Below are 27,076 nucleotides of genomic sequence, written 5' to 3'. Positions count from 1 at the left end.
AAACAGACGTATGTAGCGTTCCTCTAGCAATCTATTTCACGGACTGGGAATTAAATTTTCCCCAACCCGGTTTGCCGTGAAGGGAGAAGAAACAATGTTACCGTCCCATGGATGGTCTCGTTGTGACTTAAACCTTCCCCTCTCTCTTAGCGCGGAATGGGCTTTTGCAGCAAAAACATGCCTGTGCCTTACTTAGTGCGTGGCCAAGCTAATCCGACCAACTCGGAGGACCCCTTGCTCCGTCCATTGTCTACACGGATTTGCAGCGTCTTCTCTCCAGAGTTTCAGACAGGATGCTGGGGGTCGAACCTGGCACTTGGTGCTCCACCACGAAGCTGCCGGCCTTCCCCAGTAAATCCAGAAATTTAATCGGAAGGTCGGAAAGAATGGAAGACGCGTCTAGAAAGAGGCAGAGCATCTACAAACAATTCCTCGGGGCGAGTCACACAATTGCACCCGCCATTTCTGTGTCCATATATATTATTCCTCTCCTGGTGCGCCTCCCTTACTTCCGCGGCAACGCACAAGTGTCGCTTCTAATATCAGAGCTATTGCTTGTCCTCCCATTCCTATGCACGTCGGAATGTGCGCTTGGGTCGGCAGCTCTCAGTGCGCTACCTAGCATGGTCTGACAAGCTCTTCTGAAGATCAGGATCGGGTTTCTGAAGGCCCACCTAAGGATCAGGGCACATAAACTGCTCAGAGCAGTTGGAAAGAGAAATCGGAAAGCTAAGGTTGCGTCCTAGCGCTCGCTTACTTGGGAGTAAACTCCCTTGAACCCTCGTCTTTAACACAGGCGAGCTCCGGCTAGTGAAGGTCCTGCGGGTGTCTACCCACACACGACCCTGGTTATTTTAAATGGTGGAATTGGGCGACAGGCTTAAGTGTGCTGTATTTGGGGCAGACTTCCTGCCGGCGAAACCCTTATTCAGCAGACCTCTAAGCAATTGGGCCCTTTGGATTGCTCCAATCAGCCTAATGGGCTCTCTTTTTCTCTTTCTCTCTTTTAACAGAGAAAACTGTGATCTAATCCCCATTGAACAAGCTTTGGCCTCCCATCTGATTCCTTATTAGAAACTGGACGGTCCTGATACACTCCTCCCGGCGCTTCTGGCATCCAAGGGAAATTGCGCGCTGCTGGGACAAAGGCCGGTCTTCGGTGAAACCCAGCCCGTCGCCATAAACAGAACTGACTGCCGTCCACTTTCACTCCATGAAGGGGGAGGAAAGGCGGAGAAGGGGCAAGTCGGACCCCTCTCAAGCCTTCAGGGCTTGGGAAATATTCTGAAGTTTGCCAAACACACACACACACACACACACACACACACACACAAAAGGTGGGCTGCTGAAAGATGCTTGGCATACCAGCTGATGACAGTCTCTGCGTTTGGCAGCCATCCCTCGGGGATAATGGCTGGTGTGTCTATGAGAGCGGCGAGAGGGAGCTGCCCTACGCGCGCGATTGTGTGCAGTCATCACAGTTAGGTAATCTTAGACTCCAGACTTAATGGTCTTAAAGTGGGGGGGGAAGGGGGGCCGCTCTCTACATGGTAATGTGTATTACTTCACTGACTTCCAAGTGTGATTTGGGGACTCTCCTGCTCATTCTGCCAAGTGAATCGGGCCTGACCGAAAGCCCTCCCCCGACGGCACCAACTGAAAATCAAGGGCTTCCAGCACGTGTGTGTCTCGAACTTCTCATAAGAAGGTCAAAACAGGCCGCTGGATCAGGCAAGCGGCCCAGTCAGCACCCTGTGTCCTCACCGTGGCCAATCAGCTGCCTGTAGGAAACCCGCAAGCAGGATTCTGGACCTCTCGCCCTCTCGCGGCTTCAGAAGCGTTGCTACCAGCAGCTGTGGAGGCAGAGCCCGGCCACCGTGGCTAGTAGCAGCCACCATAGCCTGGCCTGTGCCACTCCCTGAATTTCCTCTCTGATCCTGAGGACGTTCCCCAGCAAGTCGCTCCTGCGACTGAACCAAGGCACATCCCACCCAGGGGTGCCAACTTGAATAAAAGATGGGGAGGCACGGGCCAGGTAAGCCCCGCCCCGCACAATCGACCGCATGAGGTGCACGCACACCATTTGAATGGCAATGCCCATCAACTTGGGGGACACCCCTTCAAATATTTTATTGGGGGGGGCGAAGACTCCTCGGCACCTTGGACTTGGTTCCTATGTCCTACCACCACCTCTGCTTGCAAAAGATGAAATAGGCGGTGGATCCTGGAAATGAGAGCCCCAAGATCAGTGGATCCCCTCCGCCCTTCTAGAGGGACCCTTGGACGGCGCTGCCGGGCCACCAGCCAACCCTTCCCTTGCGCTGCTGCGGCGCATCTCTTCTGGGCTTCGGATATGAGGGAATGTTTTTGCTCTGCGTCTCTTGTCCCACCCGTCGCACCCGCGTTTTAGCGAAGCCTCGTTAGGCAAGCGTCCATCAGGAGCCTCCTGCGAGACGGCAGCACGTCTGCCAGCGCTGGCCCAGCTCAAATACAGCTGCACGGGCTTTGTCTGGGACTCGCTGCCTCCTCTCCACACACACACACACCAGCTTTTGTGTGCGCGCGCGTTTCGCTCTCCCTCCCTCCGGCCCTAGACAGGCAACGAGTGAGCGCAGCATGATAATGAGCTCTGTCAATTGCCCAGCCGGGAAGCGGGAGGAGGAGGAGGAGGCGCTGCTCTCGCTCTCGGGCTCCGCGCTCGGCTCTGGTTTGCCGTCGACGCGTCCGTCGCAGCTCGCCAACTTCTCTCTCTCTCTACAGCTCGCTCTCCCGCCGCCCCCCGACTACACACACCGACGAGCGACAGGAGGGAAAGGGGAGCGGGAGAAGATACGCCACCCCTTTAATTAAGGGTTCCCTCCAGAGTGGGGGCCGGCAGCATTGGGGAGGGGAAAGTGATGGCTGTGTTTGCTGCAAGGCACAAACAAACAGGAGCCGGATTCGGAGTGGGGGATCCTGGCCGAGGCATTTACACTGTCAGAGTCAACGCGTTGCCCTTACAGAGGAAGCGTTTACACTGTCAGTGATGTTGGGACGCCCGCGCGCACCCTGAATTTTCATCTTGGGTTTGGGGAGAGTCCCCGTCTCCATTTTGGGGTGAAGCCCAACCTTCGAGGGCAGAATGGCAACACTTCCACAGGCCCTTCTGTTTTAGAGCACATGTTGGGAACTGGGCTCATGAGAGAGCAATTTACTCCCCCTCCCTACAAAGCAAAGTTGGTAGATCGGTCCGTCAGCCTGGTAGAGCTGCATTTTGCTTTGCATTAAAGCGAGACCAACGAAGCGGGTGGGAGTGTCTTTCTCTAGGAAGTGTTTAACTTGACCGGCCTGACCTTGCAGCTGCTTTGAGCTGGCCAAATGTAAACTCACCGCCTTAACTAAAAGGAGAATGTGAGCATTGGCTGAGCTCCGAGACTTTCTAAATGCATCTTGGAACGAAAAGAGAACAAGTTGTTCTGTTTCTAGGCTCCACTAGAAGCCAACCCCGCTCCACGGATGAGAACTGGGATGTGCACAGGAATGGAATGCGATTTCTCCACTAGTTTTCCCTGAGGGGGGGGGGGCGGACCCGGGCTCTTCTACAAACTTCTGCCTTCATGATATAATGCAAAACGTTTTTCTTCCACTGAGCCCTTACGCAAATGCACTACATTTAGGCAGGCTCGAGCCTCTTCCGTTTCAAAATTAAAATTAAGCCTCGGACTACTGATTCTAGCCTGTTACTTTTCCAGCCAATGCATTCTAGCACTAACAAGGCACACACGAGACACATACGAAAGTTGTTGAAAATGGACTCGCCTAGGCTGATTCACCACAGTAGCTTCATTTACACCATGTTCCGATGAAGTGAGTGGGTGATCAGGACAGAAGATAGGAGGTGTTCTCCTTTGGAGGTACATTTCGACATTTCGGGGGCTGGAGAGACAAACACATCAGCTTTCATTTTAGAAAAGACAAAAGACCACGTCTTTAGGTCTTTTGATCTGAGGAAAATGATGGTAGCCATCCTTCTGACAGTCTTTTAGATCTACAAGGGGTTTCGTGCTCCTCCTCATATCATTCAATCCCCGCCACAACTCTGTGCACCCACATTTCACAGCCTTGAAACTTTCGCTGAAAACTTTACCAAAAAAACAAAACGAAACGGGAGATAGTTGTTGCAGAAGAGTTACTGGGTTTTTTCCTTGTTTTGCCCCATGCGGTTTACTTTTTCTGCTTTATTTCTTCTTACTTGGTTTCTACCTGTGATTCTCAATTAGCTTGCTATTGTTCTCCATTCTTTTTTAAGGAATCAGTTGTAAGCCGCCTTGCGACTCGACTGGAGGAAAGGCGGCATATCAACTATCGATTTATTTATTTATTTATTTATTTATTTATTTATTAAGATGAAAGAAATAACCTCCTTCAGCCCCCCGCCATAGGCTGTTACTCTCTTTTGTGTGCCTCGATTTGGAAAATGTCTCTTGCCAGGGTGGCCTTTTTCTTCCATTACCTCAATTATTGAACCTGGTTTGGCAGCCACAATTGTAAATAAAGCCTTAGGCTGCCATCCAGCCCACATTTAACTGGGATGAAGTCTTACTGAAGCCACTTGTGATTAGGCACGCCTAGCATTGCCCCTGAAGTGGAGTTAACTCGCTGCCTTTGCTCGGGTTCCTCGTTCGTTGTACTGGCGCCCGACCAAGGAAATCTTATTGGAATTATCCTGCGACTTTGAATCGAACGATGAGTTCGTTAATCAATTTAAATCGGATATAAGGGAACGAACAATCGTTCTAAAGACAAACTTGTTATTCGTTTTTAGATGGTGTGGATTTGTGGAGCAGCGGGTATTGGCTTAGGAGAGGCATGCCCCCTGTTTAAGATAGAAGGTGCTCTTACCAATTACATATTTTTATAAGTACCTGAGATTTTCAAAAGTAGCTTTCGATTAATCTGGACTAAACTAAATCGACCAAACGTTGCAGCCGCGTACCTTAACCTTGCCTATCCTTTTCCTTTCTTTGCCCTCTTAATCTAATTTGAATTAGAACAACTGTCTCTTGCTCCTTGCAGATAAGCAATCAGAGTAAACTGGGAGGAGGGCGTCTTGCCAAATATTTGTACTACCACCACACATGGTAGTAGTCAGGATTTTTTGGGGGGGCAGGCCTTTTGTTAGGGGGGCAGAACCTCAGTTTGCTACATATTTTTATTGATTTTTATTGATAGGGGCAGTTGCCCCTCCCCGCCTTGGCTACGCCCCTGCCATCACCGCCAATCTGACCTTCCTGCTCCGATCCTCTGGTCTCCGGAAGTTCCTGCCGGGCCTTCCATACAGCGCTTTACAAACCAATGTTTAGCGTGTTAGCTCTGGACCCCAACAGATGTGTATTACACCATCGTCTTTTGCTGCTGTTCAGTTATTGCAATTGGTATATTATCAGTTTACGTCGTATTTCGCTACGGGGGAAATCGGGGCAAGTCAAACGCCTAAATATGAAGAAAATAAACTATAGCTAAACTAAAAGTCGCATTCCACCCTATCGGGTTAACCACCCAGGGCCAGAGGAGAATTCCAAGACCGCCGCTGTTATTCTCACCACGAAGCGCAAGTCCGGGCTTTGTCGACCTCCGGACAAATGAAGTTCCGTTTGGTTACGCGGCAGTCCTTTATCCCTGTAACTTTTTAGTGGGGAGAGGGCCGTGGAGCGATGCATCCTTTAGGGGGCGCTGATGCAACAGAGGACAGGAAACCTAGTTCTGTGGGGGAAATTGAACATCTTTAGAAGATAGGCTTGGTTTACATTTCTCTGGGAGGCTAAGCAATATGGCCCTGGATTTTGCCCTAAAGTAATCGCACTCCTTGATTGCTCAGCTTTGGGGCCAGGATTCTCTCTCTCACACACACACACACACACACACACACACACACAGAGAGAGAGAGAGAGAGAGAGAGAGAGAGAGAGACGTGGTTATGTTAAGGCAGGGATGCCAATGCAGTGCCCTCATGTACCACTATCATTGACCATCAGCCATGCTTGTTGGGGCTGATGGGAACTGTGGATAGTCCAAGGTCTGGAGAACATCACCTTGCCTACTCCTGAGTTAAGAAGAATATGCGAGTATGCAGTGTGGTCTAGAGCAGTGTTTCCCAACCTTGTGCCTCCAGCTGTTTTTGAACTACAACTCCCATCATCCCTGACTAGCAAGACCAGTGGCAAGGGATGATGGGAATTGTAGTCCAAAAACAGCTGGAGGCACAAGGTTGGGAAACACTGGTCTAGAGGTCAGAGTGTTGGACACCTGAGGAACTGGAGTTCAGATCCCATCTCAGCCATTGAAGTCATTGGGTGACCTTCGGCCCGTCACTTACTCTCAGCCTAACCTATCTCACAGGGTTGTTGTGAGAATATAATAATATAATTTTATTATTTATACCCCCACCCATCTTGGGCGACTTCCGACACATATATAAAAAAAAACTTCAAACATTAAAAAAACTTTCCGATACAGGACTGCCTTCAGATGTCTTCTAAAAGTTGTGTGATTGTTTATCTCCTTGACATCTGGTGGGAGGCCGTTTCACCGGGAGAGAGGAGAGCTATGTAACCCACCTCGCGCGCTTTGGAGAAAAGGTGGGCGATAAATGGAATTAATAAGTAAATATTTCCTCTTGGCCTCAGCCTTGCAGGCGAGTTCTCCTTAATTGTGAGCATAATTCCACATAGACAACCTTGGGGTCAACAGCATCAAGGGAACTAGTGCCTGCCCATCATCAGCGTTCAGATTTCCATGCCTTCCTTCCGACGCAGGCACGCACGCCCAGTCATCACCACAAAGACAATCCTTTTCAAAGAAAGCCTATTCACACGTTCAGCCGCGTCACGTGCCGAATGTGATCAAAGGACGATGCGGGTTGGCATGAAAATGCGCCGGTTCCTGATGACTTGGGGAAAACCTTGGGTCTATGAGGTGACAGAAAAGTTCTTTTCTGCGGGAGTTAGATTTGTGGCAGGTTCCTGGGCCACACACGCAGTTCGAGACGGGGTCCTTGCTCCCACGATGAATATGCATGTGTGAATGAGCCCACCTCGGGTGTTGGAGGGCAGCCTGTGGCAAAACATGCCGAATTTCCCTAAAATGTGCACCTAATATCCGAACGGGCGGGGGGCGGGCATTGCCTTCAATGGATATGAACTTTGTCCTCGATGAATCTCAGGTGGTGCGTCTGGGATGATCCCACGCGGTTGGTGGGTCGATCTTGACTTGACATCCCATTCAGGTTGCAGTTCACAGTCTCTCCCATCCCTAGTCGAGCCAGTGGCCCTACTCTAGAGCAAGTGACATTGGGACAGTGAGAAGCTTTCCTTTCTGCTCTGGCGAGGGAGAAAACTTGATTGTCCTCTTTTCTTTCTGGAAAAGGAAGAACGGGAGGCCAGAGCCGGGAGCCGCTAGGTTGCCAGGGCCAGAAGCCCCCTGCCAATTCTCTAACCATCTAGGAACCGACATCGTAAGCAAAACAAGGAGCTCGGCGATGGAAAGGCAGAGGCCCACTCGCCTCTCAGCCCACCCAATCGATAAGCCGCCACTTCGGACAAGCCAGAAAGAAAAATGTCCGGCAAAGTGAAAGGCCGCCGTTGCAGCGCGGAGGAACCCCAAAACAAAGTTTGCAGACAGCTGCGTCCTCGTACCTCCTCCTGAAAATTGCCTTAAAACTTCTGGTTAGTCCTGTGTGTTGAGCTTGGGACGGGGTCGGCTGTGCCCCCTTTAGAGAGCTGTGTGAGGGGCAAAATAACCCTCCCTCTTTTTAAAAATGGCAATAATAATAATAATAATAATAATAATAATAATAATAATAATAATAATAATTGTACCCCGTCGATCTGACTGGGTTGCCCCAGCCACTCTGGGCGGCTTCCAGCAAATATAAAAACATAAAAGAACATTAAACATTAAAAAAAACAAAAAACCTTCCCTATACAGAGCTGCCTTCAGATGTGTGATGTCTTCTCATCAACAGAAACACACACACATCCAAGCCTATTAGGCAATAATTTAGAATAGCCTCAGTGTCTTTTCCCAAACTTTTTGGCCTGTTTTATGAAATCGTTTTGGACTGAGAGACAAAGAGATACGCTGAGGGAGCAACTCTTTAGCCTCTACTCGGAAGAAAGACACAGTAAGTCCAATGGGGCTACTCTCAAGTAAGTGTGCATAGGATCGAAGCCCTTGCTCAGTTTTTCTTGGCTTCGTTATACCGAAGAGCGTCAAGCTGACGGAAAGCTTTTCGGCCACTAGATGTCGCTGGTGCAGTTCAAATGAGCCGTGCATCACCTGCGCTAGCCGAGCACTTGGGGGGGGGGGAGTTTTTCCAAAGCTTTGCAGAACATAAACATTTGATTTGTAACAGATCGCATTATCATTTCCTGAAAAGAAACTTTTTTATTTCAGTTTTGTGTGTGTGTGGAGGGATGCTTTTGGCGTGTTTTGAAAGAATTAGAATAGTTTCCTCTCTGCTTCTATGGAAGCTTTGGTTCTGGTTGGTATCCGGGGTCTGATCTCCAGCTTCGCTCTCTTAATACACGTCCAATACACGTCCGGCACAAGCCTCAATGGCGCTTGCCGCCAGATAAGTGGGTACAGGATTGCAGCCACAAATGAGTAAATTTAAAATAAAATTTAAAAACCAACAACCACCGTTCGTGGTCTCTAGAAATATTCGCAGAATAGTAGGCAGAAAAGAAAGATCCGTGCATGCAGGTCCTTTCCAAAGAAACGCGCGCTACTGTGAACGTAAGAAGAAGGCGAAGACTCCAAAGCTATTGAAACAAAACAGGCAAGACCTTCTGCAATTCTCCCCTATGTGAATAAATAATTGGGACCGTGGGGAGTGAAGCTGGAGACCGAGAGCTCAGCAAGCTCGATTCTTTGCCCAAATTTCCGATGCTTGTGGGTGGGTGGGGACAGCGGGTAGGGGACTTGGGCTCCCTCTGGTCCTAGGAAACGAGGGTTGCGGGGAGGGGGCGCCTGGGAAATCACGTGGGCAGGAGGGGAGTTCGGAGAGTCAGGGCTCCCTCCCCCGCCCTCCCAAAGTGTACTCCCACCACCACCGACGCCCGCTCTGGCTCCCCCGCCCCTCCTTACCTCCCCACGTTGTTTAGCGTGCCTGGGGACCAAAGGCAAACAGCCGCGAGCCGGTCCTGGGAAAGGCTCCAGTGACGAGGAACATTTTTTTGTTGTGGTGTTAAGTGCTCGGGCATTAGCAGCCCGAACACGTAGAAAAGGGCTAACATCTGCGGTTTAATAAAATGCCGGCAAGAAATTATAGACTTGTTCGTTGTAAACGAGAGACAAGGGCTTGGCTGATCAGAGCCATCTAGTACGCACACGCACACACAAAAAGGCAGGTTGTCGTTGTTGTTTGGGGGGGGGATGCTTGTTAACAAGGATGCAAGGATTTGAAGAGACATAAAAGGACGATGTGTTAGTTTAATGCAACAACCGCGTGGTCTTTTTCCTGATTTCGGTCGATTTGGAACACTCAACTCTTGAAGTTTTCAGATACAGTAAAGGCAAACTGTGATGACATGGGAGGCTTTTAAAACAGGTCTTGGACAAAGTGTCTAAAACTTTGGGGGTCGCTTTCAGATTTGCACAGAAATGTTCTACCTTCCTCCGCCCCAGTTCCTCTTTGTACAGGTTAATCCACTTTGCCCCCCCAAAAAAATAAAAATTCACCCGCACGCGAGTGAAACTTAGCACCATCAGAGGACATGCAAATCAATGGGACTTTTGCGCGTGTGACTTCAATAAGCCCAGGATCTCAACCGATATGAAAAGAAGTGAAACCTCTAGGGCTAGGCCAACCTAAGGTGTTTTATTTGGAAATGTTAAATATCTTCTTCTTTTTTCAGAAGACAAATGGGAATTTGTGTTTTTAAAACACCAGAAACGTTTGCATCCCAGAATTTCGTTAACTTCGAGGGAATCACGCTGAAAGAACCCATGAAGGAACTTTACCTATAAAACCGTTTAATAAAAATAACAAGAATAATAATACTATTTGGAAACCCTTCAGAGTTCCAACCCTCCTCTTCTTTTCGCTGAGAAAACCTCAGTTCAGACCAACTTCCAAATCTTGCAAAATGTGGCTAAAACACTACCTAGTGCTTTTTCTTTCCAGATTGCAAATAGAACTGAAGGAGTCTCATAAGAACAACCTGGCCCCAAGCGAAATAAAATAATTTTCAAGCTGCATTTGTTTTTTGTTTTTGTTACATTCTACTCCTATACTGTTTTAGTTGTGTGTTCTTGTGCTTCCGAATCGTGGGAAATTAAACCGAGTTGACATTTTACGGTCAAACATCTCACACAATGAACTATGGGAATTGTAGTTTTTACAAAGACTCTAGAAAAGACAGACCTGCCTAAGAATCTTCCCCAAGTTCACCAACTGAACTATAATTCCCAGAGCTCCTCGAGCGGAATCGTGCCCATCAAAGCGGTAGCGTGGATGCGGCTTACGTGCATGTCCACCTGTATGCTAGGGGTAACAGGGCTTTGCTTAACTGCCCTGTATTCGGTCGCCTTTTAAAAATGGGTAAGAACGTCAAGTGCCTGTATGCGCGCAAAAGAGTGTGATGGCGTGATTTAAAGCATCGACACTCAGGGTTTAACCTCCCTTCCCAGCCAGCAGTCCTACGAGTCGTTAGAACTCCTGAATAAGACCAGAATATCTTTCTCTCCCCCTTCCACCCAAGCAAGTGTTGTTGCTGTCGCTGTTGTTATTAAACTTCGCAGATCCATGCCACAGAAATGGGAGGGGCTTCGTACAATCAGATCTGTAGATCACGTCAAGTGTTAACAAACCAAGGCAACTCCAAAGCAAATATTGTGATCATTGTTATTTAGGAGCCCAATTTAAGGAGGAATATTAACATGGATGTGGGGTCCTTCTCGGTGATTGGCTGTAAGGGGGAAAGGATAGGGACCTTTCCCTGTAGGTGGCGTCCTTTAGGTAGTGACTAGACGAAAGGCGCAGAGGTGTAGTCAAATCATTTCCCTTCCAATACACACCAGAGAGAGAGGGAGACAGAGAGAGAGAGGGAGAGAGACAGAGATTTAGTTGTTACAGAAAGGGCGGAAGGGTGGGTGAAAGTCATCGATCGCTCCCCAGCAAAAGTATGTTTCCCCCTCACGTGGTTACAAATAAAAACTGTTTGAATAAATAAGGTTTTTACCCCCTTCTTCATCCTGAACATTTTGTTGTCAAAGTGTTAAATGTTCCCGTCATTTTTATTCAAACACTAACATGATTACGGCCAATTATATATTCACCAGTGTTCCTTAGTTTAGAGTAATTGTACTTGTCACTAATAAAACAGACATAATGGATCGCTCCTGCTCTGGATTTTCAAGCAATTTTCTGTAATTTGATTTGAATTATACTTTGTAGCTTTTTAAAAAATATATATTTTCTAATCCTATTCGCTGGGAAATTGCCGCTCCGTTCCTTTTGGGGGGGTGGAAAGGAACATACACGTCCCTAACATTTATAAATAGAATTCAGCCCTGGGGGGGGGGAATGGGGGGTTAATGCCCCCTTTAAAAAAAACCCTCTCCACCTCACACACTGAGATTTCGAAATCCGAAAGAGAAGCGCACGAACAGGTTTGTTTTTGTTGGGTTCAAAAAAGGAGAGCGAGTAAAAGGCGCAAACAGAAAATATTACATGCCTAATCATATGGGGTGACTATTGTAATGGGTTTGTTGTTCCTCATATTCTTCAAAACATAAGAACATGTCGAGACAGGCAGTTGAGGGCTTCTTTTTAAATATATATTTATCAAGGGAGAAGGGGTATACACACACACTGCTACAGGAAAATATAACGCCAATTACGTTCCTCGAAGCAATTAAGCTAATTATCTACATACTGTTCCTATGTTCTTTTTGGAGTCGATTACACAGGTAACGACCAACAGTGACTTAACTCTCTGGAGGCGCAAAGGCTCGATCCAGAGATCCCGGCCCTATGGCTTTGTCGTGGGCATCCGACGTGCCAGCAAACCAATCCAATGGGCAACTAGGGCATTGTTCCAAGTGGCCTTCTGTGCGCTTCAATGGGACTTGCGCGCCCGCCCCCTTTGGCTTCGTCCGCTTACAACTCTGGACTCTTTATGTCATGGATTGAGCTAACTATGTGCCGGGTCCATCCGCTTTGCCCAGCCCTAGGAAGACGAGACGCACCATTAAGGCTGCGATCCTATGCATACTTACCTGGGAGTAAGCACCTTTGGATGCTATACGGCTTACTTCTGAAAGGACACATGTTTGGATCTCTTTGTATTACAAACAACACACACACTCGCTCCTGGGTTTTCCCGAAGGCTGGTAAAGGAGAATACAAGACCCGCCTTTGTAGGACTACCCTGAGAACTCTCTAGGTCCTGGATTCTGAGACTCACAGCTTCCAGCCTTCTTGAAGAAACCATCCAGTAGTAGGCCAGGGCACCGAGGGTATTTCTTTATTGTTTGTGCCCAGGACCTGGGATTCAGAGGTAGACTTCCTCTGCACCTAGAGGTTCCCTTCCGCACCCATAAACCATGGCTAGGCCCTTCCGCCACAGATTTCTCCAACCCTTTGTTCAAGCCATCCACGCTTCTGGCCGCTGTATCTTTGTTATACAGGCGGATGGACATTTTACCCTGATGGTCCCTAACATCCACCGTTTTAAGGCGGGAGGGGGTGACAGCGGGAGAGAGGTGTTTTCCTGGCAAAGTTTGTATTTTACTACTAAACCATCAGTCTCAGCAGGTGGGAAAGCCCCTCTTCTTCCTCCTCAGACAATTTTTTCCCCTGTCTCTAGCCCTATGCACACTGACATGGACGTCATTAGACACACTGGGCCTTAATGCTGAGTGAGGTTTCTTCCCTTTCTTTACCCAACAGGGAAGTGAGGATCTGCGATCGAAACCGATTTCGTACCAACCGAGAGGCGGCCGTCGAATTCGACGGCGCACCGACTCTGCCTGCGTCGGTGTTCTGGCTACTCTTTCCGAGAAAGAGACGGAGGTTTCCGCATTGGAAACAGAAACACGCATGTAAACGAAGGGTCCACTTTAACCCCAAGTTAACGTCTGAGCAAGGGTGGTGAGGTGGAGTTAGAACCCTAAGAACGACTCCTTCGCGTCGGGTTTCCACTCATAAATTCCTTCCCTACCAACCATTAGGTTCTAAGTCCTCATTTATGAACCGTGGAGCCAGAAAGTGGCTGGAATAATCTTCCCCCTTGCTGCTCTGTCCCAGACGCTCCTATACAGAATTCAGCCCCTCTGAATTAATAAAGACTAAATGCAGACTTAAACGGCGTTCCAACGAATGGGGATAAAAACACGGCGCTTTGCAAAGCGGAGCGGCGACGCTTTCAGTCTGGATCACAACTCCATCTCCGATGCTTTTGCTCCTCAGCCAATTTAATTTAGGGTAGCATGTTAGTTAGGAGTTGGTTACGCTGAGGATCGAGTGCAAATTCTCGTGATGAGGTTTCAACACTTAGAACTAGTCAGGCTGTCTCAGAGTTTTGACATCTATAGCTAACGCACCATTTCTCAAAACAAAGGGAGTCAACGAGAAGTACTCCCCCCGCCACACATACACAGATTATTATATATCTCAGTAGGGAAAGCTAAGCACGTACGAGCAGCCTTACTGGAAACAACAGTTCTTACTTCCGAGTAAACATGCACAGGATTGCAATGCGCAATCCTTTTTAAAGTCTTCAGTCATACACCGCCCAACCTTTCTTAGTCCAAAGTTGTGCTAGAACCAGGGAGGCTTATTTTTTAAAAAAAAGGTTTAAGGGTGAGAAATGAGCGAAATGTAAATGATGTTTTAAATGATTTATAGACACAACGCAGAAAGAGAAAAAGGGAGGGAGAGAGAGAAGAAATATCAATACCCCCCAAGGATCGCTTTGTTTTACTTGGGTTTCCCTGGTTACAGGATAATGTGGTCCTGGAGTTGCACTTTGTAGGACGATCTCGAAAATAATAATCAATAATGTCCCACCCTCAGTGTTTGTGTTGATGTGCGTGAGAGAAACTGTTGGTATAATTGGCACGCTAAATAAATCCAAATACACAAAGGATTCTGGAGAACTCTGGATCTCTCTTCCCAGGCGTCAGTGCCCGGAAGGAAGGGCAGACTACAGGGACTTTATCCACCACTAGACGTAATGTGTGGCAAAAGAGGGAGGAAAGAAAGTGGAGCGTGGGTGGCGGAGGCGGCGGGGGAGTCTGCAAACTTTCCGTTCTCATCCGTAGGAGGGCAGAAGAACTTCTAGGGCAGACCTTTCCTTTCCTCCCTCCCTCCCGTTCTTGTTTTTTAAGATTTTTTTTTTCCCTTGGAAATTCCAAAGCAAAACAAATCGCATTTCTCCCACTGAGAGGGCGCGAGAGTGGGATTTTTTAAAATTCCATTTTTAAAGTCATATTCAGAAAAGATCAAGCTTTGTGTGTGGAAGTCTTGCTGGAACCGTCCAAGGAAGGAAAAAAGAAAGACAAAAAAAAACCACACATCAAAAAACTACCTGAACGCCCTCTTCGTTCTAAAGTGCCCTGAACAAGTTCGTTTAACTCTTTGGCATCCTCACTTCCCCGAGGGTGTTCCCACCCGAAGGCAGCCCAGGCCACCCCGAGGCAGGCCCCCAAGCAGACGCCCCTGGACGGCTTCAGCCTCCCTCCGTCCATCGCCCGAGGCGCACAAATCGCCTCTTTCCTCTCCTGGCGTCGCCAACCTAGGGCGCCCAAAGAGGGCTTCAGTGAAAGAAAGGAAAGCTGGACGAGTGTTGTGTTGTCTTGTTTATCTGCAAGCATCGCGACACTCCGTTGCTTCGGAGCCCGAGCAGCCACAAGCTCGAGGAAAACTGCCCAGTTTTCAAAGCAAGATCAAAACAGGTTCTTTAATTCGGAGTTGCTGCACTCCGGAGAGGTGGGGAAAAAACGCTTCGCTCTCGAGGTTCTGCCACTTGGCATGGAGAGGCTTAACCCGCTACAGGAGAGGTCCCTAATGGAGCTGTGCGTCCGCCCCGCCATTTTCGCAACAACTTTTCCTGTACTAGTGCGTCGTCACCATCCTCAGCTCCTGACAGCGGAAATTCTGCGGAGCAATGGAACCGACGCCAGAGACAAATGTTTAGAACTGGGCCCCAATGATTTCCATAAAATTAAATCGGTTTTGGTTATGGATGGGGAAGAAAATAGCCACACCTTATGAGTTGTTGTTGTTGTTTAAAGGGAGGCGTTAGTGTTTGCCAACGATGGGAAATTAAAACTTCGTATTTCTCATGCTCCAGAAAAGACGGTTTTTAAAAAGATTGGGCGAATGCAACTCAGTTAGAGATGCCTCCAGATTTGATGCCTTAAAATTATTGTTATCGTTTTCATTGTTATTATTATGAGACACGGTCATCTAATATTTTGGTCATTTTGGATACCAGAGATTTAAAAGGAAACTTTAAAAACTTTTCCCTGAGTAGATGTGCATTTGCTAACTAGCCACGGTTTGAAGTACAGACTGAACTTCAACTTCTTCTTCTTCTTCTTCTTCTTCTTCTTCTTCTTCTTCTTCTTCTTCTTCTTCTTCGGAATAGTTCTCCTTTGTTATGTATATTGCCTACGGAATCAGATGGAGGGGGGGGGCGTTGTGGTTTGATTTTTTGAGGGTTTTCATAGTGATATCTAGCGACCAAAAGTTTGACTGAAATACACTCCATAGAATTCGTTTATGGAAAACATTTCACACGATCTATATGACTCTTTGGAGATGGAGGGCCCAGTCCCATAGCAATAAGTCGCACACATGGGTTTGCCATCTACTTTTACTGTTCACAGAACAAAAAATAATAATCTTAAAATGAAAGGGATACAGTTGATCGCCTAATCCTGCCATCTGCTCCAAAACAGGATTTGCCGCGCATTCCCTAGAAATCCTCAAGAAGACGCAGAACTGTACACCAGAGATCCGTGATCCCCATGCCCACAAAACATTTGCCAAAAGAACGCTCACCCTGGAGGGCAGATTTGGCTAGACCTCTTGGCATTAAGTAAAATACACACACAGGAATACACACACCCGTACATTTGTGTGTGTATATGTGTGTGTGTGTGTAAATATTTCCTGTTTCTCCTACAAATCTAGAAGGGTCTTTCCCAACCAGGCACGACATTTACTTGTTTTTTAGGTTTCTAAAAAAAATAAAAATAAGCAAATAGGAAGCTTCGACCGAAAAACAAATGCTTTAATATTCACACCCTTCGACGTAAATGTTGCGACACCGTGGCGCCCCTCCAGGCAGAGAATTAGCGCGTCGACGCCGTTCTTCGTGGGTAGTAGCTACAGCCTTACATTCCCTCGCTGCCTCGTTAGAATTGCAAGGGAGTTTGCGGAATGCCCTCGTAGGTTCTGGAGCGCGCCCGCCGTGGGAAAGTTTGATCACCCGGTCTCTGTCGCCGCCTCCTCTCCCCACCGCACCCTTCATCTCCCCCACCCCTTCCCTTAACCCTCACAACATCAAGAAACGCGTGTTGAACGTACACACACGCACTTTGACTGCCCCAGTGTTGGGGTGTTCTCTTTTACTAGCGATCCAGACACTTCGAACTCTGCGCCTGTGAGGTTGGAATGGAAGCAACCGGATGGACGGTCGACCCAGGCGCGCGTCTCTCTTCGGAAGAGAGAGCGAGAGAGAGAGCTCTGCGTGACTCGGCAGCTTGCGACGTTCCAGTGGATCCGAGAGACCCAAGCGATGACGCCAGCCAAAGGCATCCTACCCGCCCGCCCCCGCCCTTCCGGAGTCCACGGCTGCAATATTTGCGCGCTTCCTTGGGAGTAAGCCAAGGAGTAGCGTCGCGGGGGACTTACTTCCAAGGCAGCGTGCAGAGGACCGGTCTCGCAGGAGGACCCAGACCCCATTCCCCTGGTTCGGGATTGCTTCTCCAGAACTGACTCTGGAAACCTCAGCATTTGCGCCCGGCCAGGACTCAGTGTTTAACAGCCAAAAGCGGGCGCGCGGGGGGGGGGGACAGAGATGGGTGAAGTCAAGTGGTCGGGAAAGGAGAAGGAAGGCTGTGGCGCTGAATCCGTTCCCCTAGTTTCGCTCCCAAGAGGGCCGCTCGCGCGGTCCTGGGCGCCGCGTGCGCCGCCGCCACCTCCTCCTCCATGCCAATGAGCATTAGTCATCCGGTGGGAACTTGGTGTTCCATACAGCGCTAGCATTAGGGGGAGTTTCCCCGAAGCCTGCTGGAGAGAAAGTCTGTCTGGTGGGCTACCCCCCCCAAAAAAAAACCCCCACACACCCTAGAATTGATTTATAATCTATTCATTCTCAACCCCCACCCCACCCGCCACCGGTTCCCAGTGCCCACGTACCTGCTTGGAGAGAGATGTACAAAGAGTTTCCACGGTCTCTGGAGGCCCCTGGGGTCTAGCCAGCGTCTCCTCTCCCTCCTCTGTAGAAGACAATCCGGAGCAAACAGTTCTCAAGCTCCAAGCACACTCTTTCTTTCTTTCTTTCTTTCTTTCTTTCTTTCTTTCTTTCTTTCTTTCTTTCCATCTCAGCCTAGGCTCTCTCTTCCACCGATTTTTTTTTTTAAAATTATATATATATACATTAAAACATTTTTTTTTTTGCTAAGGGTTTCAAGCAAATTTCTTCGTGCCACAATGTTATGATGGAAGGGATGCTGAAATGACAGGCCCCGTAGACGCTTGTCTTCTTAATCATGTGCTTCTCTTAATTTAGTTTCAGCGCCGGGGCTTTGGGGTGTGTGTGTGTGTGTGTGTGTGTGAACGCGCGCACCCGTGTGCGCGCCACGAAAGGAGAAGCCGCTGACAACCTGCGGCTTCCTAATGAGTGACGAGGCAGGGCTGCGGCGGCAAAGTAACACTTCCCTGGTGTGAAGACCTCTTACTGGGAAGTTTAGTTCACTACTGTTCTCGCCAACCTAATCGTAGAACCTGTAACCAAAACCCGCAGAAGAAGCCTACAACACGCTAAAGAGGGAAACTTCTAATCACTAGATGTTCGCGCCGCTCCCAGCTGCTAAGGGTGACACCAGAGTTGGCGAGGGAGGCAGGAGACCTCTCTGACAGCAGAGATGGGGGAGACGTTTTTTGGAGGGTGGCGGCCCAGTCCTAGCTCTTTCTCTATGTGTGCATCTTGCCGTCGAGAAATCATTCTTTCTTCCCTGTCTAGGTTAATATCTAGCTAACGTCCCCCACCACACTCGTGGCTCCAATCATCCAACTATCTCCTTTGAATTTCCTTTTTCTTTCTACCTCGCTGGCATCTGCCTCTCTCATTTCCGTGCGCGCAACCACCCTTCCGTGTCCACCTGATCCCCTCTAGTCCCTACGTTTCTCGGTGTAGTCAAGAGTAAGTTGGGAGGCGAGCTAGCCTGGGCAGAGCAAGGGTTTCTCTCCACCTAGGACCACGTCTAGTACTAGAAAGCATCTGTTTTGCGTCCAGAAGGTCTCAGGTTCAATCCCCGACATCTCCAGGTAGGACTGGGAGAGGATCTGTGTCTGAACTGGAGATACTGAGCTGGACTTTGTAGAGGGACGTTTCCTATGTTTACTGTAGTCTCTTGGTTCTTCGGATCACCCCAGTGACACCGCAGCTTAGGCTACGCAAAGCCTTTAGCAGGGAATTTAAGAAGCCTTCCCAAGTTAAGTGCAATGGAATCCCATCGTCTAACGCCTATCTTGACCCAGGGCAGTCTCTGCCATCCTTTGGGACCTCCACACACTAACAGTTTGCAAAGTTGGCTGCTTACACATTGTACATTTTAAAAACACTGTTGTCCCCAAAGAATTTTGGGAACTGTAGTTTGTTAAGGGTTTGGGGCAGGGCTTTTTTCCAGCGGGAACTTGCCAGAACTCCTTTTTGGCACCTCTCAGTTGGGCGCCATTGCCATTATAAGAGAACAAGGGAGGCATTCATGGTGAGTTCCGGCACCTCTTTTTTCTAGAAAAATAACACTGGTTTAGGCATTTGTTAGTCTGTTATGGGTAAGCTACAGTTCCCAGGATTCTTGAGGGGAAACAAGGAGCTTTAGGAGCATGGCGTACGAGGCCCACTGAATTCCATGGGACTTGCTTCTGAGTTCTGTTTAGGATCGCACTGTCAAGCAGAGCAATGGCGCTATCTCATCATACTTTCGAATCAATTTAGAGTAGATAGGGTGATGGGTTTTCTGAAGACCTGGCCCTCCAGATTCATTTTAATTTCACCAAGACCGTGTGTGAAGAACCCTGGAAGTCTTCACAGGCACATTCTCAGACTTGACGGGAAAGTCTCTTTTCTAGACTACCCCAGAGTCCGCAGATTCGCTCGTCTAGAGCGAAGAGCCATACAAACCTCTTAGACCAGGAAGGATGAATCTGTGGCCTTCCAGTTGCTGTTGGACTACAACTCCCACCATCCCTGAGCATTGGCCTCGGAGGCCAGGGCTTGATGGGAGATGGAGTCCAGCAACATCAGGAGGCCCATTGCTTCCCCAATACCCGATACCAAAACCTCCACAGCCTTCCATCGGCTGTGGGACACAGATGCACTTCTGGTTGGGTTAGGAGGACACACACAAATGCCGTATTTGGTGGGAATTTTGTTGTTGTTCCTCTTAGGTCTTTGCAGTGAAAGAGGGCGCGCAAAATAACAGGCAAGGAGCATAGCAACCAATCTTAGGGCTCCATTGCTTTTAAATGAGAAAGACTTAAAGGGCCGGTTCGAGTCCTTCATTGAAATCGATGTGACTCAGTCATGTAAGAAGTGAGCCCCTTTGAGTTCAATGCTTAAGTAGTTACAGGATTGCAGCGCAAGGGTGCTTGACTTTGGCTCCCATCGCCTCCCAAGAGAATGCGAATTAATAATTCCTGCGGCATGTCAAACTCTCTGAGTGATGAAAGGAGGAGGGATGTCTTTGTACCTTTTCGATTCATGTATAATAAAGACCAAAATTGGGGCGGGGAAAGGAGTCCTGATCCTTCCTGGTGTTTGCGACTGGGCAGCAGCCAGAGGAGTGATCCTTGGTTTAGCCCAGATTTATCAACCCCTGCACCTGTGACGCGAGGCTTTCCCATTTAGTTGGTGGGTGAGTCTTGGCGTCACAGCCATTCGCCTGTGACTGGCGTGCGTGATCAGTGGGAAATAAAACAGGCATTGTAGCATCGCAACCTCAGAGTCGTGGCTGGGGAAGGGGACCTTTGGGAAAGGGCTCCTGCTCTCTTTCCGGAAAGAGAGATCCACTAGGCTGGCCACTAGGCTAAGCTGACGAGATTCCTGCTTGTATAGACTTTTGCTCCATTCGGCGCCCGATCCAGAGGGCAGTTAAGGATGGCGCACAAATAGTGTAATTTTTTTTGGGGGGGGGCGTTGGATCTGAATTGAAATCCGACCTCTTGACTTTCATTTTTTCGTGCAGGAGAGGTGGGGGACAGTTGATAGCTCATCTATTTAATGTCCATAATTCTGGAAGAAAAGGGATTTAACTTGTCAAACTTTGACCAAGGCATAACTACTGTGGGCCGGCGGGGGCGTTCTGCTACTGTCTTTGTTTGTTTGCTTTTCTTTTGTGTGTTTTCCCTGCTTCATTTTCACGCCGGATCCCAAGGCAGTGTAAACGCAGCTCTGACCTAAGGAACACCTCGGAGCATTAAATTTTCATCAGGCGATGTAGTGTTACAATAAACAAACTTTCTCCTTCCGTTCTGTTGCAGAGCAGGGGCTTTGTTGGAGGGGGGGGGGACCATTCCATGTTAACAAACAATGCCCACGTCGGGCACTTTGTGTATTAAATGGATCAAAGAGCTTTGATAAGGCACAATGGCCCCGATTGTCAAGACCTGATTGAGTTAATATCATATCAGCAAATTCGACAGCCAAAGGAATCGGTTGCTCCTCTTTGTGTTCCACAACCAGCGCAGATTACAAATTTTAATGATCCGAAAATGTTTGGTATACAAAATCATGCTTATTTCAGTATTAGCAAAAACACAAGAATTTTTGCAACACAAACACCCAGCTGTGTCTATTTTAAAAGCAGTTCAATGACAGCTTGCACTTATGAGCATGCAATCAGCTAATTTCGCTTTTTTCCCCCTTCTGTGTTAATCAACACTTTCCTTCCTGCATATCATATAGTATCGTTGCTCGACATCAGTAAATGTTTACCTAAGCTGTCCTTTCTCCAGAATTCGATTTCAGAAGGGAAAAGGCGATTCAGGGGGAAACCGTGGTTTAAAATAGCACAAAAATGGTGCACCAACTACCATAGAGTAGTTGCTAGTAGTAGTAGTAGTAATAATAATAAGAAGAAGAAGAATATATCTTATCTAACTTTAAGACAGTCCTGCAACAAATAGTTGGTTTCATCGTAGTGCTGTATGTTATTGAGCAAACAATATATTATATTTTGGAAAATGCAATCCCTTACTCCTTTTGGGGGGTTGTTTTGGTTGCTTATAATCCCTTTCATCTTTCCCACACCTCCCCCAGCCCACTAACAACTGCCTTTTGCGAGGTAGTGTATATAAATGCCAGTGAGGCAAGGTCATTCGAGGTTACCCCAATCCACAAAGGTCACGGCATCTCCCAACTGATAGGGTTGTTCCCCCTCCCCCTCCCTCTTAATGTGGGGATCGACCACCACCCCTTTTAAGATATTCCATGGTATGTATATCTTTTTTAAAATCGCAATCACTCTGCACTTGCAACAATGTGCGTGGAAAGTACTGATGGTGTGATGTGGATTAAATACAAACTAATGGCACAACTTTGCTTTAAATTTGATCCGGATATTCCCCGCAACGCCCACCCCTGGTGACATTTTGCTCTCTGATTTTTCGTCGTCCCCCCGCGCAACTCATGCAGCAAAAGGCTGCATGTCTCGCGCCTGCAGAATGGAGAGGATTTAATATGGATGAGTAACAATGAATTATCGTCCCCAGGAAATCCTCGCCGAAAGCTCTCCTCTTTCCGTTTCTATTAACTAAAAAATTGGGGGGGGGGGATGGGACCAAATCGCGGGACAAAAGTAGCCCGTTTATCTCCCACCCCCATCACCTAACTGGTCTCTTTTTTTCCTCCCCTCCCATTCCCCAGAAACCCATTCCAACCAAGAATAAAAACAGGAAACCCCATATATAAAATGCAAAATAAAAAAGAGAGCAGAAAGATCCCAGAAAAATAAAAACAAAAACCGATGCATTTGGCATGTATTCGTTTCCGTTTCCACTGCGGAAGACAGATCATACATAGTTAGAATTATTTTTTCTGGCTTAAATTAAAACGCATTTTGTCCTCCTGAGAGGGTCCCAAACTGGCTCCTAGCTTGTATTTTAAAAGAAACACCTGAGGTTCTGCTCCCTTCTCGTAAAGCAAGCCCCCGTTGCCCAAAGCGGATCTCAGTCCCGGGTAAACCTGCACAGGACCCGTCCGCGATGGCGGGGGCTAAGGTTAAGTCGGTCCAATTCCCTCGGTGGGCAGAAAGCGACCGGGAGTCCCTGGAAAGCGGCCCGAGAGCCGAGGCCGCAAAGCCTTGTCAGCCGGCCGGCCGCCCGCCCCACCTGGCGCCTTCCCTGCGAGGAAACATGCACAGGACCCGGGGGCGAGAGGATCCGCGGGTGAGAAATCACAGCGCAGCAGAGGAAAGATTCGCGGGTGGGGAGGAGGGCGGGGAGGGTTGCGGGAGGAATGGGGATGGGTGGGAAAGGAAACGGAGATCGATTACCTTGGGTGCATTTGCTATTATTATTTTTATTTATGGCCTTTTGACCCCCATCACTGCGGAAATGACACACAAAAACCCAAGGAAATCCCGAAGCGCCCGCCGTTCTCTCTGGACGTCGTTCATCCTCTCTTTCCCTGGCTGTCCGTCCGTCCTCAGTTCCGCTTCCGAGACAGGCCGACGCCAGGAGGAGCGCAGGGCCTTCCCCGCGCCCTCGCAAGTCCACTCTCCCTCCGGAACCGCCTCCAGGACAGCCGCCTTTGCCCTCGCCCGCCCTGGCCGGCCCTCCCTCTTCCGGTATTTCAGGCGCAAAGCAAGCCAAGGAGACCCAACTCGGAACGAAGCCCTCTTGGAAGCAGGAGGCCTTTCCCGCTTCTGCCGCCGCCCTCCCCTCCCTCCACAATCCCAACGTCCCATAAACCGGCTCCCCCGTGAGGAAGAAAATACCACGACGAGCCACTGAAGAAGCCAGAGACGGAGAAACAGAGAGAGAGGCCTACAAAATCCTGCCTCAGCCAAGGCACCACGGCGGTGGGTTTGCGCAAAGTAGTGCCTCTTTCCCCCTCAGCCACCATTTCCTCTTCCCTCCTCTCTGCTCCCCTGACAGGAAATAAAAATAAATAAATATTTTAAAAAAGAAAGCGTGTGAGAATAGATATCTATCACACCCAGCCATACATAGAGACCTATACAGACATATATATATATATACACATATATATGGAGAGAATGGTTTTTATGAGGAAACTGGTGTGTGTGGATTTGAGGGTGGGGTGTTGCCAAGGAAAAGGAGGGAGGGGGGGATTCAGAGGAGGGGAAAAGGTAACCTGCCGCGGTGATGCGCCTGCCCCCTTTGGTATCCCTGCGCTGCCGTCAGGGCTGCGAAAGGGTGAAAGGGAGGCGGCGAAGGAGAGAAAGCGCGAGGGGAAGAGGAGGAGAAAGCGCGCCGCCGATTGGCCGGCCGCAGGGGAGACGTTCCTGTACGCCGCGCGCTCTGATTGGACGGCCGGTGGGAAAGGTTAAACCAAAAATTTTTTTACAGCCCTAGTGTGTGTCTGTAGCTCTGAAATTAATTGTAGCTAAAGCTGTCTCGGCTGCTCTGATCCACAGCCCCGGCTGCCGGTTTCCCCCCCGCCCTCCCTTGCTCGGGTGGACTAGGGGGGCTCCAGGCACCATGAAGTAGTTTTGGACAGAGGGGACTCGGGGTTCCGCTTTTTTCAAGGGGGGCGACCATCTTTTCCTCCCCTTTGGAAAGCCCCCCTTTTACCCTTTCTTTTTCCTCGAGGGGGGGAACCTTTCCGCGCCCCCCTTTCCTCCCCCACCCGCCCGTTGCCTTGGCTTTCCTTGCCTGGCTGCTGGGTCCCTCATCTCTTTTTCCCCTTCCTTTTCCCTTGCTGCTCCTGCGTCCTTGCTACATGCCTTGCCAAGCTCGGGAGCTGGTGGTGCAAGTGCCTGGCTGCTGCTGCTGCTGCTGCTCCCGCTGCCTCGCTCCTCCTGCTGCCGCTGCTGCCCATCGCTGCTCCTCAGCAGCCTCCAGCCTTCCTGGACGGACCGAGCAGCGCCCCCCATCATCATCACCAGCGCCTGCGGCCACCACCACCTCTTCCTGCCGGCTGTGCAACTTTCCCCCTCCGCCTAGAGTGTGATGTTGGACATGGGCGATAGGAAGGAAGTGAAAATGCTGCCCAAGTCGTCCTTCAGCATCAACAGCCTGGTCCCCGAAGCCGTCCAGAGCGACAACAACCACAGCCACCACCACCACAACAACCACCACCCGCACCACCACCACCACCATCACCACCACCACCACCATCACGGCCAGCAGCAGCAGCAGCAGCCGCCCCAGAGGGCGACCCCGGATGAGGACGACGACGAGGAAGAGAAGAACCAGCTCCTGCTGCAGCCCCCCGGGGTGGGGGTCGGCGTGGCGGCCGCCGCCGCCGCCTCTGGCGCCGCCGCCACCTCTGGCCCCATGGAGGTGTCCAAGGGGGACCTCTTGGGCGGCAAAGGGGAGCCCGGCTCGGCAGGCGAGCTGGACGACAACAAGGAGAAAGGAGCGGCGTCCGAGGAGAAAAAGGGCCCGTCGGAAGGGGCCAAGGACGGCGGCAGCGACGGCGGGGGCAAGGAAGGCGAGAAGAAGAACGGCAAGTACGAGAAGCCGCCGTTCAGCTATAACGCGCTCATCATGATGGCCATCCGGCAGAGCCCCGAGAAGCGCCTGACCCTCAACGGCATCTACGAGTTCATCATGAAGAACTTCCCTTACTACCGGGAGAACAAGCAGGGCTGGCAGAACTCCATCCGCCACAACCTCTCCCTCAATAAGTGCTTCGTCAAGGTGCCCCGGCACTACGACGACCCTGGCAAAGGCAACTACTGGATGTTGGATCCTTCCAGCGACGACGTCTTCATCGGAGGCACCACGGGCAAGCTCCGGCGGCGCTCCACCACCTCGCGGGCCAAGCTGGCCTTCAAGCGGGGCGCCCGCCTCACCTCCACCGGCCTGACCTTCATGGACAGGGCGGGCTCCTTGTACTGGCCCATGTCGCCTTTCCTGTCCCTCCACCACCCGCGGGCCAGCAGCACTTTGAGCTACAACGGGACCACGTCGGCTTACCCCAGCCACCCCATGCCCTACAGCTCCGTCTTGACTCAGAACTCCTTGGGAAACAACCACTCCTTTTCCACGTCCAACGGCCTGAGCGTGGATAGACTCGTCAACGGCGAGATCCCCTACGCCACCCACCACCTCACGGCCGCTGCGCTGGCCGCCTCGGTGCCCTGCGGCTTGTCGGTGCCCTGCTCCGGCACCTATTCCCTCAACCCCTGCTCCGTCAACCTTCTGGCGGCGGGACAGACCAGTTACTTTTTCCCCCACGTCCCGCACCCGTCCATGACTTCGCAGAGCAGCACCTCGATGACGGGGCGGGCCGCCTCTTCGTCCACTTCGCCGCAGGCGCCCTCCACTCTCCCCTGCGAGTCCCTCAGACCGTCCTTGCCCAGTTTTACCACGGGACTGTCGGGTGGACTTTCTGATTATTTCACACATCAAAATCAGGGTTCTTCCTCCAACCCGTTAATACATTAACCTCCAAGGGGAAGTCAAGAGACTGTAAGTGAACATTTTACACACCTTTACCTTGTAAATGCTAATGGAGCGAGAGAGCGAGAGCGAGAGCGAGAGAACGAGCGAGCGAGCGAGAGACTTAAAAAATGAGCAAAACAGAAAGGAGAGAAAAAAAATACTCACCCAGGAAAAAAAAAGTGTCCAGGTATTTTTTATTAAGTTTCTTCCCCCATACCCTCTAACCCCCATTTTCTGTACGTTTGTTCAAGTCTTTAGGGTCGTTTCTTATTCCAACCAAGCGAGGCGAGTCAGCAAATGTGCAAAAATAATAATAATGACAATAAAATCAGAAGGATACATTGTAGACGATGCAGTTTTGGGAAGGGTTTAAATAAATAAATAATATTAATAATAAGATAGTAGAAGGTATATCTAAACTAGTGACTGCTTTTTTGGCCGTTTGGACTCCGCTTTGACACCGGTGTGTTGGGGTTGTTGTTTTTTCCCTCCTCACGCCGACCCACCAGATTTTCCATGTTTGCAGTATTATAAGTTATCATGGATGTGATGGTGGGTGCAGACCATGAGAGTAAAATTAAAATTTAATCATGATGATAATAAATTGATGAACGCCACGATGCAAAGTGTCATTTGCGTGGTGGAAGCAGAACAATTAGGCAGAGAAACTCAATAATTGCATTTTGGCCCTGGATTCTTTTGTTCTCTACTCCCTCCCCCTTTTAAAAAAAGAGCCAATTTTCTCCCCCCTCCCTTTTTTGTTTTCCTTTTGTTTACTTTTAGACCAAAGATTGGGTTTTTAGAAAATGCACTCAGTGTACGAAATGTTTTTTTTAAAAAATAAAATAAAATACAGCAAATCAGAACAAGAAGGATATCATTTCAGTTTTGCAGCACTGCCCGTTCAAATGAATCCGAGGGGACAAAAATTCATGAATTGCCTTCAGTTTGTGTTGTGTATATTTTGATGTATGTGGTCACTAACAGGTCACCTTTATTTTTTTTTAAATGTAGTGAAATGTTAATACCTATTGTACTTATAGGTAAACCTTGCAAATATGTAACCTGTGTTGCGCAAATGCCGCATAAATTTGAGTGATTGTTAATGTCGTCTTAAAAAAAAAAATCTTGATTGTGATACTGTGGTCATATGCCCGTGTTTGTCACTTACAAAAAAAATGTTTACTATGAACACACAGAAATAAAAAATAGGCTAAATTC

The 27,076-nt window shown here is 49.2% G+C and overlaps 1 protein-coding gene and 1 long non-coding RNA gene across 4 annotated transcripts in view; one reads left to right on the top strand and one right to left on the bottom strand.

The window, feature by feature from the left end:
• The window catches only part of LOC309356538, a 150,778-nt gene extending 132,476 nt beyond the window's left edge, over window positions 1–18,302 (bottom strand). Inside the window, exon 1 of one of the 2 annotated variants that reach the window (XR_014162833.1) lies at window positions 17,414–18,302. This is a non-coding gene — a long non-coding RNA (uncharacterized lncRNA). Of the gene's footprint in view, window positions 1–3,798; window positions 4,177–17,413 lie in introns of those variants that run through there. The other variant, XR_014162834.1, reaches the window with a different exon arrangement.
• Window positions 18,303–24,306: 6,004 nt separating this feature from the next.
• Window positions 24,307–27,076, top strand: part of FOXG1 (forkhead box G1) — a 52,492-nt gene continuing 49,722 nt past the window's right edge. For both annotated transcript variants that reach the window (XR_014162590.1, XM_081887127.1), the window contains exon 1: window positions 24,307–25,882. Coding sequence is in view for 1 of the 2 variants with exons in the window: in XM_081887127.1 (XP_081743253.1) it covers window positions 24,416–25,858 (1,443 nt within the window). In the remaining variant the exon portion in view is untranslated. The remainder of the gene's footprint in view (window positions 25,883–27,076) is intronic.

Source organism: Podarcis melisellensis (genome assembly GCF_964234715.1).
Source record: "Podarcis melisellensis genome assembly, chromosome: 1".
Classification (NCBI taxonomy): Eukaryota; Metazoa; Chordata; class Lepidosauria; order Squamata; family Lacertidae; genus Podarcis; species Podarcis melisellensis.
This window is presented reverse-complemented; position numbering and strand designations above follow the sequence as displayed.